General features: G+C 45.5%; 1 protein-coding gene across 2 annotated transcripts in view; it reads left to right on the forward strand.

Annotated features, from left to right (window-relative positions):
- Nucleotides 1–23,268, forward strand: part of INPP4B (inositol polyphosphate-4-phosphatase type II B) — a 1,970,577-nt gene that overhangs the window by 1,057,098 nt on the left and 890,211 nt on the right. For both annotated transcript variants that reach the window (XM_078676858.1, XM_078676856.1), the window contains one exon: nt 14,655–14,763. In XM_078676858.1, coding sequence (XP_078532984.1) covers nt 14,655–14,763 — 109 coding nt within the window. The remainder of the gene's footprint in view (nt 1–14,654; nt 14,764–23,268) is intronic.

Here is a 23,268-nt window from a genome sequence, read left to right on the forward strand (position 1 = left end):
GGAAAATACAGGGATGACTCCAGACAGCTGGAGGGGATCAATGATAAACCCTATTTTAAAGGGAAGAGATAAAGCTAACCCATCCAACTATAGATTAATAGTTCTTATTGACTCGGAAGCCAAATATTATGAATCATTAATATTGGAAGATCTAATAGAGTGGTCAAATTCTAAGAACTTAATCCCACCACAGCAAAAGGGATTTCAGAAAGGGTATGGTACGCAAATTAATATGACAACCATAGCATCCTTTGCGGAAAAGAGCAAATGCCAAAAGAATAAACTGCAACTCTGCTTTATAGATCTGAAAGCAGCTTTTGACCGGGTTGATCAACCACTTCTATGGATTAAATTAAGACAGTGGGGTATTCAAGAATCAATGCTAAGAGCAATAGAATCGCTATACAAAGAAACATGGATTCAGATTAAGGTAGGGGATGGGACCAAAATATCAAGAAAAATACCACCATCAAGGGGTCTTAAACAAGGGTGTGTGCTAGCGCTACACCTGTTCAACCTCTTTACGGCGGATTTATCCACCCAACTAGATCAAGTCAATTCGCATGCTCGAAGGTTAGGTTCACTAACGATATCCCAACTATTATATGCGATGACATTGTGCTGCTGAGTCATTCAGAATTTGGACTCCAAAGATTGATAAAAGGAACTGCGGCATATACAAAACTAAAACAATTGGAAATTAACATTACAAAGACAAAAAACATGCGTATTGGGAATAATCCCCATGCTGCACTAAAGATCAGGCTGGACAATGTAACCATAGAAGAAGTCAGTGTTTATAAATATTTAGGTTTCAATTTTGATAAAAATGTTAACTTCCGTGCAGACAAACAATATATAATTAGAAAAAATAATGTTCTGATACATTCATTCAGTTTACTCGCTAAAAAACTAGATGGCCCCTCTTATCAACCATTGCTCTCTGTAATCAAAGCTAAACTGCTTCCATCTCTTACGTATGCAAGCACGGTGATGCATGGAAAGGAATCCGAAATGTTGGATAGATTACAAGTCAAAACATTCAGACGGGTCTTTGGCCTGCCCCGTAATGCCTCTCCTGCTCAAATTCGTTTGGAATCTGGACTGACACAACAAACCATAGCAAGAAGATATCACTTCATCAAATCCATGCATAAATTATGAAACAATCAGTCTAGTCCACTAATTAGTGCTCTATGGGAATCGGTGAATAATGATGTGAATTCACGTTACAATAAATACTTGTCATCATCTTTACAACTAACCAATGCGGGTGACTAATGGGACTTGAATCTATTGCATACCACTTTTTGCCAAGCCATGAACAAAACTGCAAAAATACATTTGCTAGTTGAGGGCAAAAGCATATTTTTGCAGCAATCCCATGCCTGGATGACAATTCAAACCTATGTCACATTGCAACCGGCGGCTTATCTACACCTAACATATCCGGTGTAGCTTAAGAAAAAACTATTGGCCATGCACTTAGGTGAACTGCCGTCCCTGTCAGACAAACCAGCGTGGAGATACAAAGGACCAAAAACATGGAGACTATGTGATGCTCCGAATGAGGATTTTTTGCATTTGGTCACCATATGTCCCAAACTGTATAATGTACGCCGCACACTCTTAAAACACTTATTTAATGAGAGAGGGATACGTACGTGCAGAACAGCCATCATGAGAATTATGGCCCCTACAGACCCTCAGCTAAACTGCAAACTTCTGAAATTTCTACAAATTCACGATAAAGCAGTTAAGCAGAATTGTAAGCTGCATACCATAGCATGAGGAATTTGCCTCGTACAATGAGTACACCACATTTATACACCGCTAAAACAGTTCTAAGATGTTGACACTTAGAGTTGTGGAATCTTTTATTCAGGCATACATCAATTTATAGCAACAGTTAAAATGTCTGAATACATTTTATAATGATAATGTTTTTTTAACAAGACAACAACATTTTCCTGAGCTGCAGCAGTATTAATTTGTGTTTCTAAGATAAGCGATTATCTTAAAAAAGAATTGTTTTTATATGTATATTGTGATGGTTTTTATTAACTAATAGCAATAAACTCTTACTTGACTTTTGACAACCACACACACAACCACAACCACACACACGTCCACACACACACAACCACACACACATCCACACACAACCACACACACACAACCACACACAACCACACACACACACAACCACACACACACACAACCACACACACAACCACACATACACACAACCACAACCACACACCCACACACAAGCACACCCATACACAACTACTCCCACACCCACACACAACCATGCCTACCCACAACCACACCCACACACACAAACACACACACAACCACACACAACCACACACACAACTACACCCAGAACCACACACAACCACACAGCCACACACACACACATCACACACAGACACACATCACACACAACCACACACACACACACAAACAACCACACACACAACCACACCCATAAAACCACAACCACACACACACCACTACACACATACACAACTACACACACACAACCACACACACACACCACCACACACATACACAACCACACACACAACCACACACACAACCACACACACACACAACCACACACACACAACCACACACACACACACACAACCACACACACACAACCACACAAAACTACACACACAACCACACACAACCACACACACAACCACACACACAACCACACACACACACAACCACACACACACACAACCACACACACACACAACCACACCTACAACAACTACACCCATACACACAACCACACCCAAACCCACAACCACACACACACAACCACACACACATCCAACCACACACACACAGTCACACACAAGCACACACAAACACACACACAACCACACACAACCACACACACAACTACACCCAGAACCACACACCACCACACAGCCACACACACACACATCACACACAGACACACACCACACACAACCACACACACACACAACCACATACACACAAACAACCACACACACAACCACACCCATAAAACCACAACCACACACACAACCACACACACACCACTAAACACATACACAACCACACACACAACCACACACACACAACCACACACACACAACCACACACACACAACCACACACACAACCACACACACACAACCACACAAAACTACACACACAACCACACACAACCACACACACAACCACACACACAACCACGCACACAACCACACACACACACAACTACACACACAACCACACACAACCACACCTACAACAACTACACCCATACACACACCCACACCCAAACTCACAACCACACACACACAACCACACACACAACCACACCAACACACAACCACACACAATCACACACACACAACCACACACCCACAACCACACACACAATCACACCCACACCCAACCACACCCAAACACACACACACATCCAACCACAGACACACACAACCACACACACACAACCACACACACAACCACAACCACACACACAACCACACACAACCACACACAACCACACCCACATTCACAACTACACCGATACACACAACCACACCCAAACCCACAACCACACACACAACCACACACACACAACCACACACACAACCATATACAACCACACACAATCACACACACACAAAACCACACACACACAACTACACACACAACCACATACACAACCACACCAACACACAACCACAGCCACCCACACACACAACCACACACAAAACACCCACAACCACACACACAACCACACACTCACACAACCACTCAAACACAACACACACACAACCACACACACAGCCACACACACAACCACACACAACAACCACACACACACACAGCCACACACAAAACCACACTCAACCACACCCACACCCACACACACACACACAACCACACACACACAACCACACACACAACACACACACAAACACAACCACACACACAACCACACACACACAACCACAACCACACATACACAACCACAACCACACACACAGCCACATCTACACAGACACAACCACACACACAACAACACACACAAAACCACACACACAACCACACACAACCGCACACACACACACAACCACACACACAACCACACACACAACCACCCACACACACAACCACACACACACAACCACACAAACAACCACACCCACCACACAACCACACACACAACCACACACACAACCACACACACAATGACACACAGCCACACACACAACCACACACAACCACACACACAACCACACAGAAGCACACACAGACAACAGCACACAACTACACCCACACACAACCACACATACACACAATCACACACACAAACACAACCACACACACACAAACACACACACACAGCCACAACCACACACACAACCACAACCACACACACACAACTACACAGACGCAACCACACAACCACACACACATAAAACCACACACACATAAAACCACACACACAACCACACACACAGACAGCCACACACACACACAACCACACACACAACCAGACACACACACCCAAACACACAACCACACCCAACCACACACACAACCACACACACAACCACACACACAACCGCACACACAACCGCACACACAACCACACACAACCGCACACACAGTCACAACCACACACACAACCACACAACCACATACACAACCACACACTCAACCACACCCACAAACACACCCACACACTACCACACCCACAACCACTCCCACACCCACAACCACACACACAACCACACACAACCACACATACAACCACACACACATACAACCACCTACAAACACACACACAACCACAACCACACACACAACCACACACACACCCGCAAAAACAAAAGTTATGGAAAATGTACTCTTTTTTGGCTGTCAGCTGTGAAAAGGAGACCAATATTGCCCCCATTTTTATTATTCTGTATCCTCGGTTCAATTCTGGGGTGCTTTTTTAACTTGTCTCTAGTTCATTGCGAATCTTACCGTTACTAATTCAAATTGTGTTAGCTTTGGCTTATTTTCAGTGCAAACTTCATCTCTATAAGTTGCTGTAACAAGCTGCAAATCTGCAACGGGAGCCCATTCATTTGCTAATTATTTTCCACATAAGGTTGCAAGACCATGAAGTGGAGTATTCAGGATTTTGAATAGTTTCTTGTTTTAAGATGTTACTCTCTCCAGCGCACCCCACTCCTGTACTAAGGTTACGAGTGTCCTGGCACCCGCCTTTCATAGGTTCTTGTATCCACCCAAGTCTGGCCTGGCACTGGTGCATTCCAGCCTGGCACACACCGGGTGATGATCTCCTCACATCCTTCTAGACCCCAGCTCACTACTGTTTGCAGTCTGTCACTCACCACTCACCTTTCACCCCTCAGGCCTGGCAGTCACTCCTCGCATCTGGCACTCACCCTTCTCCCTCTCTGGCACTCAGCATTGACTCTGCGTGACACTCAACTGTCAACTCCCTGACACTCACCAATGTCCCTCCTGGCATTCACTACTTGACCCTTTGGCACTCACCCTTCACCTCCATGGCACGAGCTCTTCATTCCCCTGTCCTGGCAGCTACCCTACACCCCTGGCACTCACCCTTGACCCTCCTGACTCTTATGTCTCACCTTCATGGCACTCAGCCTTCATCTCCCGGGCACTCACCCTTCATCCCCATGACCTGGCACTCAACCTTCACCTCTGTGGCACTAGCCCTTCACCCCCCTGGCCTGGCAGCAACCCCTCACCTCGGGCACTCATACTTCCCCCTTCTCTGTACTCACCCTTCCCCTCCTTGGCACTCACCCTTGACCCTCCTGACTCTTACGTCTCATCTCCCTGGCACTCACTCCTCACCTCTCTGGCACTCACCCTTCACCACCATGGCCTGACAGTCACCCTTGTCCCTCTTGGCATTCACTTCTCACCTTCCTGCCACTCACCCTTGTTTAATCTTGCCTGTGGAGATCATAGTCAATAAACTCTTTTACATGTCTCACCCTCTAGGCAATTGTAGATTCCTGTTACCGAGGCTGTCAACAGAGACTGTAAAGTTGACCCCTCATGTGTAGGGTAAAGCCAATTGGTTGTCCAGCATCTTGACGGGTGAGAACCTGACGATGAAACATGCCACATGACTAGCATGTGAGTGAGGGTTCATATACAAAAAAAGTGTAACATTTTCATCCCTAGATAAGGGTTCAGGAATAGATATTGGTTCGATTTTGTTAGGGTCTGGCCGTTTTTTGGTTTATTTGTGAGCAGGGAAAGCTGATGTTCTGATAACGCATAGGAAATGTCTCCCTCCCTCATTTTATAAAAAGAGATATATACTAGGCCAAACACGCAGTGTCATATTCTTTCACAATAGTGACAGGGGGCATTTAAGTATGTGATGATGCCCAGCAAATAGTCCTGTGACACATATCTTTAGTTTGTCAGTAGAACTGATATTTCTGGCACTCCTACCTAATTGACTGAGGGAATGGAATAAGTGGACAGTACTGCTGCTGTCCTTAACACACCAAGGGTACTGTTCATGGAACTTCAAACAGGGAATGCACCGGGCCTGGGAAAAAGAAATGAGAAAATTGGTGCACCTGTGTTGAGATGTGATGATTTTACCGGAAGGAGAGTTGCTACTTTTATTTCGGTGTGCCTTTTGCATTAAATGTGTGGGATTAGAGTCAGTGTGAGTAATTGGCATACATGCAATTTGCAGGCACTGTGACATTAGCAGGAGATTACTTATGTTAATACAAGTATTCAGAAGTACTTTGCTTGTATTCATGTGATATAGATTGTGACTGCTGACTGGTGTGTGTCATTGTGGCCGTGCTGTGTAACCACCTTCTTCAGACTATTGTGCAGTTTATGTGTACACTGCAACATTCTGACTAAATCAGGTGCGCAAAGTTATTCTGAATTTCCAAACATATTCTTGCATGCAGTAACATTCTGTTTGTATTTTCAAGCCCATGTCAATCAACCCGTGATTTAAAAATCTATATGGATCTGTTTGGCATATGTCTCCATGTATATAATATTATGAACATAGTTTTTGTGAAGTGGCAAAATAGGTAATAGTACATGTGATTGTAGACGTTCTTGGTACACATATTAATATTGTTCAGATATTTCCCCTTGTGGACTGCGCCCATTGTCTTCAACCAGCCTAAACATCACCTGGGCCTAATCTAGGTGATTGTCACCATAGTCTGGATTAAGATAAACATTCCTCTGTCTTGGCTAGCTGTGCGATGTTTGACGTAGGTCTCTAGTTGTTAGATCATTCATCACAGGGTATAAAGGCCTCCACAGTGTTAGCACCTCTCTTCCCAAACCCAGTTTAGCGACCCCTTTCCCATTGGCCATGTGTCAGAGGCTTTGTCCCAGTTCGCTCACTTCTTTGCCTCCTGCCCCTCAGTTGTGAAGCATCCCAAGTTCTTGTGTTACTAGCATTCTGCAACTTTTAAACATCACGTTGTAATGGGATCAGCAGGACTACTAATCCCAGAATGCAATGAAAAAACCTGGACTGTATTGAGATGCATGGAACAGGGAGCTCTAGGCGTATCCTACTCGACTGTGACAGGGCACGTCAGGACTTGATGAGGGTGGCCAGACAAAAAGGCAAGCCATCCATTTAGAATCATGCTGGTTGGGGTCTGAAGGGATCAGGCCTACTGACTCCTGGGTGCATTCGGCTTCCGTAGTTGGAGAGCCGGCATTTCAGTGGCTTTAAAATCCTGTTTAGTTTGGATTGTAGACCCTTGTGGGCCTCCTCGAAGCCTCTGGGGTGGCTGGTCATCTGTTAAATGTTCACTTTCCTTCTCCTTGCCCTGGCATTAAGCTAAGTAATGTGGCTGAAAGGCTGAAAGCATGGCAACTGGTGCAGTGTGGGCAACAGGGCGAATGGCAAATCTGTTGTGTTCACTCATTGAACTGCGAGGGAGTCCCTAATTCATGGTGTGAATTCTGTGCTAAAATGAATGGGACCTGCAGCTGGTAAAACTAAATGATCAATCAGTAGATTGGGTGAGAGCGTTCAAAATGTTTGATTTTTTAGGGGAAAGAGACGAGGGTTGCGAGTTACTGACATTGTTCCCCTGAGTCTATGAGATTAGAGAAATCAGTGTTCTAATTTTGGGGACGTGTGTGTTCGTTTTCTTCACCGGTGCCTCCCTTACCTGCTAATGTGCTACGTTGGACTCACCCGGCCCCTGGCAGTCCTGAACAATATAAATTGTTTAAAAGGACCCTGGAGGGTGTACGATACATACCTTCCTTGGCTAGGACAATGACAAACAATGGCTAGTCAAATGCCAACACCGGTTACTGCGCTCCTTCATGTGCTTCCTGAGCTAGAAGAGTTTAGATACAAATCAGTAAACTCAAAAATGGCCCATATTTTAGTATTTAACCTTCAGAAATCACTCTGTACCTCTAAACCCGAGCTCTCTCGGTGAAGAGTGGAACATTAAAATGCATTGTGTGTGTTATCGCAGATGGAGTTATGCACCACCTTCTCTGTTTATTTTCACACAAGCTGTTCAAGCAAATATAACTGATCACCCATAACATTCCCGGTTTAGCATTGTTTTGAAGACGCAGGTGTGGCTCTTAAAGTGTCATTACAATGTATTGACTGTAGATTTTGAGCATTGCTTGGCAGCTTCGGAAATTGATCTATTCGTAGCTGCTTAATTTCATTGAGATGATTTATTCTATTCTGAACAGCACAATCACGGGCACGTTTGGAATGTAAACAAGACGGCGCCCAGGGGGTTAAATAATCAACTCTTTATTAATCTTCTTATATCCCGGCATTTGTTTAATCCAAAAATGCACATAATGCCTTTGCGCTAAAGATTATTGTACCTTCAATATCATAACGACATCCTATAATGATAAAGCCTTAATGAAAATCCACGAAGAAAGAAGGCCGCGGTAACGAACCAGAACTAATGTTGTCATGTTTCATGCTGACAAAATTAATAACCGCCGCTGGCTCTGCCTACTCTTTTGCCATAGAGTTCATTTTTCATCCTTATTCATTATGCAAATAATGCACAATGGGACCGACCATTTTTTGTTTCTTTTGGGGTAAATACATTATTCCATAGCACAAATTAAAAGAGTGTGTATACGTGAGAAATTGAGAAATGTATTTTGGAAATATCCAAATTATAAAGTTTCCTCTCCAATGTGCCCCCAGTTGGTTCCTTCGAGTGCGAATGTCATTTTTAGGTATTTCCAGGCAATGCCATATCTGAGGAGCTATTACAAAAAAATGCCATTGCGCAGGATGTCATAGAAACAGCAAAGTGCATCCGTCCTTTCTTATTGCAAACATGATGCCAGTACGCCTTGCAGACGATTGGCAACAAGTGGGTGATGTGATGTCACAGAAATAGGCGAATAGAAACTCTGTGACACATTGAATAAATAACACAGACCTACAGTTCAACCCTTTTACTATTTTTGATCCAAATCAGTTTTGATACTGTACCTTAAGAAAGAATAACGACTTGCCCCATCCCCGTTACCATCATCAGCATTCAGCAGGTGTCCTGTGCCACCACATGAGCTCTTTGCACAATACCCCCGGCGTTCTTTGGCCCCCAGCGTTACTGCTCCCTTGTCACTCGTGCTGTTGAAGAGACTAACGTAAAATATTTCTGAAAGAAAGGACATCATTTTTGCCAACGTCTCTCCAATTATTCCTCGCTGGTTTTGTTGGGTGTAGGATTATGCATCATACTGCTAATGTGTCTTCCTTAAACATGCAATGTGCATTGGTTACACCTAACTGGGTTATTTAATTTTCAGTAAAGCCATGATAGATGGCACAGAAAATCTATCGGTGGCATGGTTGTTTTATGTTGGCTGCAGGGTGTATTTACACCACCCCGGTAGGGAATGACACAACGCAAAGAAAAGTATGTTTGTCATTGTGATATCAAGCTGCAGTTGCCATGATTTCTGTGAGCGCGGAAACTCTTTGGGAAATGTAATAAATGTGGTGCAATTACCATCAATTACCATTGTCCTTTTCCACGCCAATATCAATTCTCGAGGTAACAAATCTTGGCCACCCCGTATTTTGACCACAAGAGCTCCTTCATAAACACAAGCAAGTAATCAAATGCAAATACATATTTTAGTCAATAATGACAGATTGTGAGTAGTTTTAAAGGGTTTTATTTTATGATTACATTTTAAGATTCTCTAATTATTTATTCATTAGACAAATATCAATCAGGTTAATTAATGGATAATAGAAAAATAAAGTTACTGTAGATCATAATATAATATGCATACAGCACATTCCATAAAGGAAAGACATGGGGCACAAATGGTGTCTACCATACACTAATCGACAATTTTAATGATTAGTACAAGTGTGTTGAATTAATTTTTGCTTGGCTTCACTGGGGCTGTGATAGTAATTTGCTTTAAAGAATCTTGAAAGAATCCACTTTGCTAAAAGCACCTGGATTCGACATAGATACCCATGCAAGTAAAAGTTTCACTGAGGCCACAGTGGATTAGCAAGAGAACCATGGGCCCTACTGCAAGCAAACCAAATGCTCCCCATTGTTAGTTAAAAACAGCAGTGGCCCTCTTAGTCCCCTTTGCCTCAGTTGAGCTGCACCTGCTACACTTTTGATATGCCAGTGAGCAACTAAGTAGCTTAAGCATGATGACCATTTTTTTTAGGTCTGGTGTTAGTCAGCACCTTTTGATTTACCTAAAATTAAATCCCTAATATACTTATGGGGGCTTTTGGCCAACCCTCTTTATCCATTGGTCTACTATCCTGTCATTCACCATGTTTATTCTGCCCCAAAAAAACAGAAACCATGGGGCTGTAGGTCAGCCCACTTGACCTATTGTTGGCTAGCTTCACTGGGATTGAAGGCCTTCTGCCTTTCGACAAGGGGCACATTCACATGCAAAATAGCAAAATAGTTCCCTTACGTCCAGTGAATTTATTTATTTCTTTACAATGGCAACGTGCTTTTTGAACCCCAAAAACGATTTTTGCTTTTTCTTGATTGAGGAGTGTCTGGCTGGTTCCCCAACAATATTTGTTTGCAAAAAAAAATGACTAAACAAGCACTAATAAAAACAAAAAGCTGCCAGCCAACATCAGACCTGTTGGTTTTTCCAATGCTTATTGTTTTTGGACTGTTTAAAAATGTGTCTAAACGGTATCAGCAGAGACATTATTAGACATGGGCAAAGTGGGTAATTGCCAGGGCACCCACCTTCCATGGGGCCCACTGGGAGAATAAACATTCTCTGTAGCTCACAACTATGTATTTCTGTATTTTAACCTTTTTAGATCGTGTAATCCAATATTGTTAGGCTGAAATTAGCAAAAAAATGTGTAATAAAGTTCATAGTTGTTCCAAACAGGGGCTCCCAAAATATTGCTTGTCCAGGTCCCACAAAATACCTAAGGTGATACTTGGTTTCAACACGTGGTCCAGCGTGCACGGCAGCTTTGCATGACTCTTCATATTAAGCAGGCCAACTTTTAGCACCGTGAGCATCCGAAAGACCTTCCTCCGGAAGCACTCGCACAGCGTGTATGACAGGAGAAGAAGAGATTCGGCACAGCTTTGGCCACTTATTAATCCGGGAGCTCTTCGGGAGACGAATGCATTTCAAACGTTCATGTCTTCAGGACGCGATGCGAGCAAGAGGTAATACGTCAGGGCGTGAATCACATTAAAGCTAATCTGCGCAGTAAAACGGGCTCCAGTCACAGCGGCGGTGAAGCATTCGTCAGTGTTCCATTATTCATCACCCTGTCTGCGGCTTAGCATGGCCCAATTTGACTCGGCCGAATATTATGGATAAAACGTGAAGCAGCCTCTGCGTGCACGACGCATCGCAGTTTGCCTGTGCCTTTTTCCAATCCATAAACAGGCACATATTGGCAGCGCTTTAAGTGGGATGAAAAAAGTGGGGGTCTCTCAAAGGGACCTGGCCTATTTAATTAAGCTCGCGGTTTTACAACACGTAAACTAAAAATCTGCGTTTAGCATAGTGTGCTGCCTGACTTGTATTTTGCTGTTTCTTTCACTGCATCCAGATATATGATACAACAAGTAACATCATACCTACAAGAAGTCTGGACTATTGGCTTTGTCAGTGGTTGTTAGTTGCATAAGATAAATAAGCAACAACTATGGCTTGTTATATACAATATTGAAAAAGCTTCCAATTAAAGCCCTGGTGACACCAAGACGATGTTGCCGCTCCTGTATTTCAAAAAGAAAAGGAAAATCCAGAGAGAAGAGACTCTCTAAATGATTTCCCTTCCCCTACAACGCTTACCTGGCATGACTTCATGCCCTATCTTCTCCTCTAGTGAAAAGTGAGCAGGGTAAGCAGCGCACATCGATGTGCTTGCTGTCACAGCAGTCCGGAAAAAAATGGACCACCCGTGCCAGGCACAAAACAGAGCCCGATAGAGACCCGTTTCGAGGCATCCTTTAAACAAGCATTGACATAGCCAATAGGTCTCGCCTTTGGGACCTTATAAGTGTTTAGAACCAAGGATATTGTGCTGCATAAATAACTAAATACTTATAAGGTCCCAAAAGCGAGACCTATTGACTATGCCAACGCTATGGATGTTGTTTCATGTTTTATACCTCACGAATAAGGCAGGCATGTTTAAACTGCATGTGATACTCCAAGGATACCAGAGAAGCCAAATTAAAACAGGTGTGACCTGCACATGCTTTCTGACTCCTAATTACATTTTCTTCACTAATAAGGGGGTGGCGAATTGAGGCGTTGACAGTGACACCTATTGTATTCATTTTCAAGGTATTTATATGTACAGTACATAATATGCTTTTAAGTACAATTCCAAATTTATGAGTGTTAGGTGTTACATTTCCATTCCAGTAAATCATACATATAGATTTGGATATATTCATTCCGTTATGCTTTTACTGTCGAATCTGCACATTATTTAATAAATACGGATTAGCATTTTAAGGAACAACGCGTTCAACTAAAAAAAAAAAAACTCCTCCCATTTGAAAAGATCAAATAAAACTAGTTACTATGGTCTGGACGCCTGCCTCACCGTGTGATATCCATATTTGGTGACAGTGAGGGGAGGGGGGGTGTTAAGGGAAGTGCAACCGGATTAGTGATTGGCGATAATTCAACTATTATGCGCTGTCATAGTGTAAACATAGCAGCCTGGTCTAGCTGACACACAGCAACTTGTTCGTATGTTGTTATGATGTGTTGTGTCATCAAGAGGAGCAGGTTGTGGATAATAACCTGGGCAGGTGGAATACATGCGGTATTACAGGGTCACTCCTTTGTGCTGAAGACTTCCTCCTCTGCTTGAAGCGCTTGTGAACTTGGCTGCTGGCCACTAGGAGCGACACACCTGATTATGCCACCTTGTGGATTCCTTTATGTATTGTTTCTTCTTTGGCCTATATAACAACCTAACTTGCACAGTGGATTTCGAAGAAGGCCTGCCCGTTTATAGCTTTTAATGTACCGAGGGGCAGAATGCAAAAGGCTTTTACTTTCTGGGGCAGAAGTTTAATGGAATGGTTTCTATACTCCACATAATATCATAGCACATAAGATGCACCTTTCTGTAGACCCGAAGAGGCAGCACCACCTCTTCGCACCACCCAAAATAGTATTCCTTACATCATCACCGCCGCGGCGCCATAGCGTCAGAGCCAGAAATGGTAAATGTGCCTTTAGCTCTTAACTGGTGCGCTTCAAGTTTTAAAGTGATTTACTGAGTTAAGCGCCCGCTGGCGAGGCGTGTCTGTTACTTTTCAGGGGACATTGCTGCACGCGCATCCCTCGCATGCTTAGCACGTTATCGCGATTGCAGTGAAAACTAAAGTGATCGCGATTGCGATGACGTGCTAAGCACGCGAGGGATGCGTGCGCAGCAATGATTGGAGAGGAGGAGCGAGGCGCGCGTGGTTGTGCCGGCGGGTAGCACTTTGAAAAGCCACTACTAAAGTCAAGCAAGCAGCGCATGCGCTGCTCTATGCTCGACCTAAAAACTGCTGGTACTCAGCACCCGGCCCACTTAAAGCACTACATATTGGTGAATAACCCCCAGATGTTTGCAGTGCTTTTGCCACTGATTGCGGGGGCGCAAAAGCTGAGCATTAAGGTCAAAATAGAGCCACGTGAATAAACACTTAACATACCATGTTCTTTAATTTCTCTTTTGCTTTATGTCTACGCCGTACTTTTGACCGGGATTATTAATTAGCCCTGGGTAGCCTCTGTCATTACAAATTAGGCAACTCGCAGTTGAATTGAAGCGAAAATCACAAATGGCCAATTTGTATTATAGCTGAAGAATATTGTTTTGTGCCGCCATATAATTAAGAGGTAGTCGGAAATTCTGATGAACGTTAGACGTTGGTTAGGTGTGCAGATGGCTCTGAGAAAAGACATATTACCTATTCTAGCCCTCCTGGGACTCTACCTCATATAAGCTCTTTTCAAATTAGCTAGACTGATTGCCTCCTTTTGTATAGTACAACGCAGGCATGCATTTTTCAGCTACCTCTCCAATCCTTCTTCCAGATGCTGTATATGACGTCATCACCGTGGGAGCTCCAGCAGCCCATTTTCAGGGCTTTAAAAATGGCGGTCTACGGAGGCTTCTGAGTAGATTCGAGTCAGAAAAAAGAAAGTAAGTGCGCATGCATGAGTTGGATGCCTTTCAATGCCAGTCTATCAAAACCTGCGTACTAAACAGTTGATGTCATTCATGTATTTTTCTTCTGCGATCACGCCTTGATTATTTTCATTTACTGAAACTGTACGAGAAACTTTGGAACCAATGCATTTTCGTCGAACAAAAATGTATTACATATTTTTCATGTTACGCATTGATTTTAATTAGTCACAATGCATTAAATAATGAGCACTTTCAGGCGTCTTCGTAACACGGAGTTCGTCGTAGTTTGGGGCAGGAGCAGTGACAGGACTGGAGCAGTGACAGGACAGGAGAGGAGAGGCGACAGGAAAGGAGAGGTGACGGGGCAGGAGGAGTGTTGGGGCAGGAGCGGTGATTAGGCATGAGCAGGAGCGGTAACCGGGCAGGAGCAGTGAATGGATATGGGCAGTGAACGGATAGGGGCAGTGAATGGATAGAACAGTGTACCGGGCAGGAGAAGTGATCGGGACAGGAGAAGTGATCAGGACAGGAGCAGTGATCGGGACAGGAGCAGTGAACGGGCAGGAGCAGTGACAGGGCAGGAGCAGTGACAGGGCTGGAGCAGTGACGGGGCAGGAGCAGTGACGGGGCAGGAGCAGTGACGGGGCAGGAGCAGTGACGGAGCAGGAGCAGTGAAGGAGCAGTGACGGGGCAGGGGAGGCAACAGGAAAGGAGAGGTGACCGGGCAGGAGTGGTGACCGGGCAGGAGTGGTGACCGGGCGGGAGTAATGACGGGACAGGAGAAGTGACGGGGCAGGAGAAGTGACGGGGCAGAAGAAGTGACAGGGCAGGAGCAGTGACGTTCCCGGAGCAGTGACAGGACAGGAGAGGTGGCAGGAAAGGTACTTATGTTCCTTGCCTATTTACTTATATACTATTGCATGACATCCACTGATGTGTCTGCAAAGCCTACCTGTTACCCTGAATTTTTATCCTGAATGTTGACCTCCTGTCCTGAATTTTTGTTGTGAATTTTGATCCCTTGTCCTGAACTTTTACACTCACCATCCTGAATTTGCACCCATGCCAGTTGGCCACCCTACTCTGCAGTGCCCACGACCTCCTCCCCCTTACCTTCTATCTAGGGGTCTGCAAAGCGACACTGAAAGGGCCATCAGACAACTGTGAATTAACTGGTGACACAACAGAGCAGAGCAGATTTTTGACAATGCAATATCGGCCCTTGATTAGCAGAGGATTCCAGAACAAGGAGTGTAAAATCCTCTGTGTAGAGGATGCTGTGGTGCAGGGAGGCACACAAACTAGTTTATTTTAACAAACTGACTACACTGAACGTGGTACCTGTGCACCCTAAACTGGAAACACAGTGATCCATGACGTTTATATTTAATAAGCATACTTATCTGCAGTTTTGTATTGAAAAAGGTAACTATGGGCATCAGGCGTTTCCCAGGGTGACTGGAAGGGTAGGGGGCCAGGTAAGTTTTAGGGGCCGGTTTTGTACAAGTGCAAGGGTTTTAAAATTACTGCAAAGTTCTTTGTATATTCAGCAGGTTTGGGTCAACAATACAAGTGCCAAGATAACTTTGGTGACCAATGTACCTGCTGGAGAGAGATAGGAGCATGTTTTGTCTAGTGGCTGTTTTACTCACCCAAGGTAGCGCAGAGGGGTAATATGCCCGCTGGAAAGAACATGTACCATGCATATCAAAGACCAATATTTTATATGCATAGTTCAGTGGGTACTGCTTTGTGTTTACTTCCAGAATGAAAGGACATTTGAATACATATGGCCTGGCAGTTCAGGCTGGACTGTTCCCATTGGGCGCAGGATAAAAACTGATTTGCATATGACTGGGTCCAAAGTGGAATGGCATGGTGAGCAAAAAAACGATAGATTTAAGCCCAGATCTCTGTACTGGGTGAATGTATGACATTGTTCTGCATTCTGTCCACCAGTTGTTCTTTAAGTTATATTATGATTGAGCAGCTAGCTGGCTGACATGAATATGAAGGAGCCTTTGTGGGTTTCCGTAAGTCTATATTCTCCTGACGAGTCCCTTTCTCTTCTGAGCCCTGCTTAACACATGTGTACAGGAGGAGCCCTGTATTCATGTCCTCAATGTTTGAGACAAAAAATACTCCTTGATTTCTGAACAATGAGAGTAAAAGCATTAAGGTGACATGTTGTTCCTGCTTAAATGTCACACGCTTTACATAAACCTGTATTCCCTATGAGTGCTTGCTGTTTCCTAAATTAAACCTCAAATAAACATGTTTATCCATTGTTTGAATTAAATAACGTTATAAGCTGTAACTGATCAGTGAAATGCTAAACGTACTAAAAATGGTATGTTTTGTTATTTCTAGCCAAACCCCTGACTCCGCCCACTGATCCAATCTTTGGTTATTCCCGCCCCCTGATTCTCCACCCACAGTTCCCCTACTTTTTTTCCCCCACTTCGACCACTGCGTGGGATTCCAATAAAGTGTTACAAGGGGAATGATTCTACTGGGCTGTTAGGCATTGGGTTTAGTGAGAGACCGTCCCCTATGTTATCTTCATTTGAAAATGTGATAGTTGACATTTTGTGCTGCTGGATCTGAATGGCCCGGCTTTTAATCAGTGGCCTGGTTTTGGGGGCAGTGTGGGACTAGCCTTTCAGGCAGTCTGGCACTGCCAGATAGACCAGCTTGAAAGGGCTAGTCTATGGGCTGTTTGTTCCTATCACGATGCACGGAACAAAGAAAACCACCTACATGGTGGCCCACCTGGCAGTGCCAGACTGCCCGAAAGGCCAGTCCACACAGTGTTGGGCTGACTCAGACACCACTGCAACTCTGCTTTGTAAATGAGGCAAAGAGTCTGCAACAAGATTCTCTGATCCACTGGGAGCTAAAGGAGGAATTTAAAAACACCTATGAAGCAGCATTGCCCTTCAAATGTTGGCAGAATCTGAAATATGAATGGAACTCTTGGTCATTTTTGAATTTCTTGTTTTGGGGCCCCTGCATGGACACAGCTGCAGTGGTTTAGGTGGAACAGCACCCAGGTCTTGTAAATTACGCCTTTCAGTTTGTTTAGAAGACAGCTTTTCTGTGGCTCTGTATCTTGCTTGTGCTTTCTCCTGCAGGAGGTTGATTTATGCACGGTTAGAAGATGTGTGGAATTGGATTTTATGTTGGAAAATCGCCTCTTATGGGAGCTGTATCTATGCTGTTAACTGAGTAGGATTCGGTGCACCATAAGCGAATTTCACTAAGGACAAAATAGCCCCCTGGTCTGATGACTGCACTAAATAAGAAGATTGAGAGCGTGTAGCACTAGGCCTGTTATGCACATTCCTGGTCATGATGATTTTGTAGATGACTCTATTGTAGGTTGCCGAGAAGTTGAATAACATCAAGACAGCTGGTATGTCCATTTCTAGAACTTCAAGGAGATCTCATCAGATATTTGCCAGTGTGGTTTTCAATCCGCTGGTTGGTTCTAAATCCAGTTATGTAGCAAATATGAGAAGATCAATAATGTTTTTATTTACTGTGTCACTGCCCTTGCAAAATTTTGCTCGAATATGGGAATTTGGACACAGGCTGACAGTTGTAGAGAACCTTAGAGGCGGCCATAGATTTCTGCAGTGGTTGTCATGTTTAAAAGCCTTGAGGACTTACCTACATCCGATCCGAATGAATCATTAGGCATTTTTGTGATGTTCGTTACTGGCATTGCATTATGGTACCCGATAAATGCCTCTATAAAGGCAGGCATTGTGAGACTGATGCTTGCATTTTTCCAGTTCCGTACTCTTGGAAAATGAGGCATTAGTTGTGAGGCCTACACAAATAATGGGTCTACATTTGTCCTTCACTGGGAACCAAACACCTCATTGTAGCGCTTGACTCTCAGAGGCTATCATTGCAGAGCAGTCTAAGGCTTACTCAAGGGAGGTGGTGTGGGCTAATATTCGCCATTTACAGGTACGCATAAATAACACTCAATAATTGATTGTCCATTCTGTACTTTACTTTATAAAAGAAAGAGTATTTTTATTACACACACACTACTCAATACTATGCATCAATTTACAAATATACATAAGCTGTTGGAAATACTTCTTGACATTGCGTAAACATTCCCTCCCCTCCTGCAGGAGGGGGGAGACTAGTATCACCACTCACACATATGAACATCATCTTGCCCCCAAATGCAAGGGGTTGACTATAACTTGGAGTAAGGACCCTTCTCACTGGCATCACCCCAGTGGCGGCCAACCTCATTATCTACACAAGCATTTATAATGGGAACACCTGCTATAGGGACACATAACCCTGACTGAGAGCATCACATACTGACCATAGAGTATACACACTTAAATCACAGTGGCTGACAGTCTCATTGTTCAACTAACACAGTAGCAAGAATACATGTCTAAGCATCACTTGGAACAGCAGGTATTTATCTGGTAACATGAACAATGCAAGTCAATCACAGCCCCTAAAATGCTTCACATTTATAATCACATGACTATGCAATTACAACCAGGCACCCTGTCTACATATTTCCAATTTACTTATTACTTCACATATTGCATGGAACCTCTAGTCCCCAAAAAGAACAACATTGCATAAATGAACCTCCTGTGCAATTACACAGTTCCACCCCTAGGGAATGTCTCCATTAAGGTTACCCATATTCAGCCTCTCACATCTCAGCGTAGTCCTAAACATCAACTCCCAGCTGAAGAACGAAAATTCCAGCATTAGGCAGGCTTAAAAACATGGCTGAACCTTTGAAGAGTTATTTCCTTTAAGTCACCAGGGACTTTCCACTTTTGTGCTGGGGGAGTCTGCGTTGCTCCTGCAGTTCCCTCTGCACCTTTACAAACAAATGGCAGTGACCCCATCTTCCTGGGGTCCCCACATGCTGAAAACAAGTAGTTTTTCACTGCAGCATAAGCATGCTCTCCCGCTGCTCCGGGGAGAGCCGCGCTGCCTGAGATGGCAGCCTTCCACTGCTTCTGCACTTCTCCAGGGGCCTAGTCCACCCCGGCACCCTGCGTGCTGATGAGTTGGAGAGCAGCTAAGTGAGCCCACTCCCAGCTGGCTCCCCCTGGCCTGCACTCTTGCTGCTGCCTTGGGCGCCGGATCTTCATTCTGATCTGCCCACTCCTGGGGCAGACACAGACTCTGCAGCCGGATGGGCAGGGCCTCAAGGGAGTGCCACTGCACTCCCTCCTCCTTCCTCTTGCATCGGGGTAGTGCAAAGGCATCCCCCTCCTCTCTGCCATCACCAGGGACCAGGGATGAGGTCCTGGGCCCCCAACCACCTTCACAGGGAGTGCGACGGTGCTCCCCAACTTCTTCAGCGGGCCTGGTGATGGGGTCCCGAGCCCTTGAGATGTCTTCACAAGGGGTGCGATAGTGGAAATGGAATGGAAATGGAAAGGGTCTTATAATGCGCCACTAAGCCCGGAGGCATCAAGGCGCCTAGGAAAATGATCAGCAAATGCCAGATAACAAGCATTACAGGTATGCCTTGGAGAATAACCATGTTTTCAGGGCTTTCCGAAAGGTCAAGACTGACGGCTGGGTTTTAATTCCAAGCGACAGGCTGTTCCAAAGTTTGGGGGCTACTGCTGAAAAAGTGCTCCCCTACTGCTTCTCCAGTGGAGGCCGGAGATGGGGGTCCCTCTTTACGGGTGGCACGAGGATGCACTCCAACTTCATTTTTTGTCAGGGCCCAGGGTGGGCTCCTGGGCCCCTGTGGGCCATTTCACGGAGGCTTGACAGTGCCCCCTGACTTTACTTAACGGGTGCCCAGGATCGGGATCCTGGGCCCTATAGGCACCTTCACCAGGGAGTGTGACGGCGCTCCCCAACATCACCTCCTTCTCGGGGCAGCCCCCGGGACCTGACCCACCCCAGTGGCCCATAGAAGACTGGCAGCGGAGCCCCACACGCTTCATCATCGGTAAAAAGTCTCCTACCTTCTGGCGGGCATATCTTGATCCCAGTGGGCCTGAATTTGACCTCTTTTTACTCATGGTGGCCAGCCCTAGCCACCTTTTCGCCACCCTCCTGGCCTCCAAGAGGGTGCACTCAGAAAGGAGCTGTCTTCCATGGCTCTCTGTGCCAGACTTTTACTTAGCTCTCCTTCTGACCCACTCTTCTCCTTGCACAGAGGCCCAGGCCCTGGACTCCCTCAGAGGCACAGCCCAGTGTCCTGGGGTGGTGAGGAGGTTCCTCCTTCCAACTGCCCATGGCGCCAGTCTCCAACCAGCCTTCCTCAACAAGACCACACCCCAGAGAGAGCTCCTCTTTCTGTGCAAGACCTTTTAAAAGAAATTGGTGGGGGCTGGCAGGAATGCACTTCTGCCCTATCCTTAAGTGGCACGTCACCTCTCTGCCCCTGATCCCTCCTTCCTGCACAGGCCTCTGGGATACTTTAAGATGGCGTTGTCCAGGGTTTTCATTCCACAGGGTCTCTAAAAAACCTCCTTCTCCCACTGGCTGACTTCACGGCCCGGGCCTGGAGCAGACCTGGTGCCTGACGCTGTGGGACAGCTGCCGATTGGTGGCCTGCAGCTTCACCCTTCTCTCCCGCTTGGAGAGAAGACCTTCGCCCTTAGGAATGCTTTCAGTGAAGGGCTAGGCCTCTAATTCTACAACTTGGGGAGGAAGCTAATTAATCCAGTCTGGCAGGGTCATACAGGCCAGGCTCTGGTTCAGAGGAATATGACATTTCTGGATGACCCATAAGCAGTACAGATATGGTTTTGGACATAGTAGAATGATTATTTTCACACAGCTTACTGTGTACTTTTTTGCATGTCTGGAGTTTGTAGGCCCTAGGGAACTGAAACTACCCCATGTGGTCTTTCTCCATAGAAGAATAATGGAGTGTTCCTAGGATGAAACAGTAAAGCACACGGACTACCCCTTACATGTGCCTCCCCACATTATAAGGCCTTTTCCATGTCACCACCCAACCCTGCATAGTCCTACTCTGCCCACTCCCTTCCACACCATTTTATCTGAACCCAGCTCCTGGGCTGCTCATGACAGGAATCTCCCTAGCACAGCTCTTACACAGGTGCACACGTGTCCACATGTAATCAGTCCGGTGCCCCTTACCCTGGCCCGAGCACAGAAGCCTTATATCACACCGGTGAAACCCACATGCAGTCCATTTTATCATGAGTTTACAGTGGGTAAGTCCCAGATTATGATGCTCTCCCTCACTAAAAGCTCAAAAATCAAGTGTTCAAAAAGAGAAAAATCTGGGTGGCTCAGAGGGTCAGAACCACCTTCTCACACTTACTATTAGAGAATACATTCAAATGAGTTTAGGAAGTTCTGTTTCTAGGGGGTGTAAATGAGAGGGAGGAGGAAGTTTTTGGTTAGCCCACATGTAGGGGCCCATTAGGATGGCGGGCGGATTGCCCCCGCCAGACTGGCGGCAGCCACCGCCGTCCTGGCGGGGGCAATCTGCCAGCCTTCCGCTCCAGAATGACCCCCCGCCATATTAGTATGGCTGGGGGGTCCGCAGCGGACGGAAAGACCGAAAAGGGTTTATATGGTGGCAGTGTCTATCAGACACTGCCAGCCATATTAGCATGGGCTTTGAACAATGCCTTTCCGTGGTGGCAATGCCACCACGGAAAGGCATGCGGAGACTCCCTGCAGGGGCCTGTTGCGGGCCCCCAGGGACTCCGGGGGGTGGGGGTGCACATGGGGGTACCTATGGTACCGCCCAGCAGTTCCATGCACAGCATGGCAGGCACCTGCCACGCTGTGGGTGGGGGTGCACATGGGGGGTACATGCACAGCATGGCAGGCACCGCACGGTGCCTGCCATGCTGTGCATGGAAGTGCACAGCATCCCTTCCTGCCATTGTGGCGGGCGGTGCTGAGTGCACCGCCCGCCACAAAGATAGGAATGCAGTATGCGCCCGCCACTGTGGCGGTGCATCCTAATGCTGCCCACGGGACCCCCGCCCTTATGGCGGGCGGTCCCTTTCACCGACAGGATGGCGGGTGGGCAAAGTACGCCGGCCATCCTAATGGACCCCTTAGTCTTTCGTTATGGTAGTCTTAATGTAAAAACAACAATAGGAGCTTTGTGCTTGGGTGCTGAGTCCAATAGTCTCTGGATGGTTGAGAGATAATTTCCAAGTTAGCCATGTCCTCCTCCTAGATAGTGGGAATTGTAAATGCAAACAGACTACTTTTCTGAATCCAAGTCCTTGGTTCAATACTCTAGTGAGAAGTTACTAAAAACGGCCGGTAAAACAAGGCAGAAAGCTTGCATGGTTTCGTCCATAGGGAACATAATTTTGCCCCCAAAAGCAAGGCTCACACTCTAGACAAAGTAAAATACAGGACAACATTTAACCCCATCAGTGATAGAATCAAAGCGATTACTAACAAACACTGGCATGTCCTGACCAATTTTGTTGATAATTTATCCAAACGTGTTTTTATTGAAACATGCACTGAACATCAGAGACCTTAGAA

Source organism: Lissotriton helveticus, chromosome 2_1, assembly GCF_964261635.1.
Source record: "Lissotriton helveticus chromosome 2_1, aLisHel1.1, whole genome shotgun sequence".
Taxonomy (NCBI): Eukaryota; Metazoa; Chordata; class Amphibia; order Caudata; family Salamandridae; genus Lissotriton; species Lissotriton helveticus.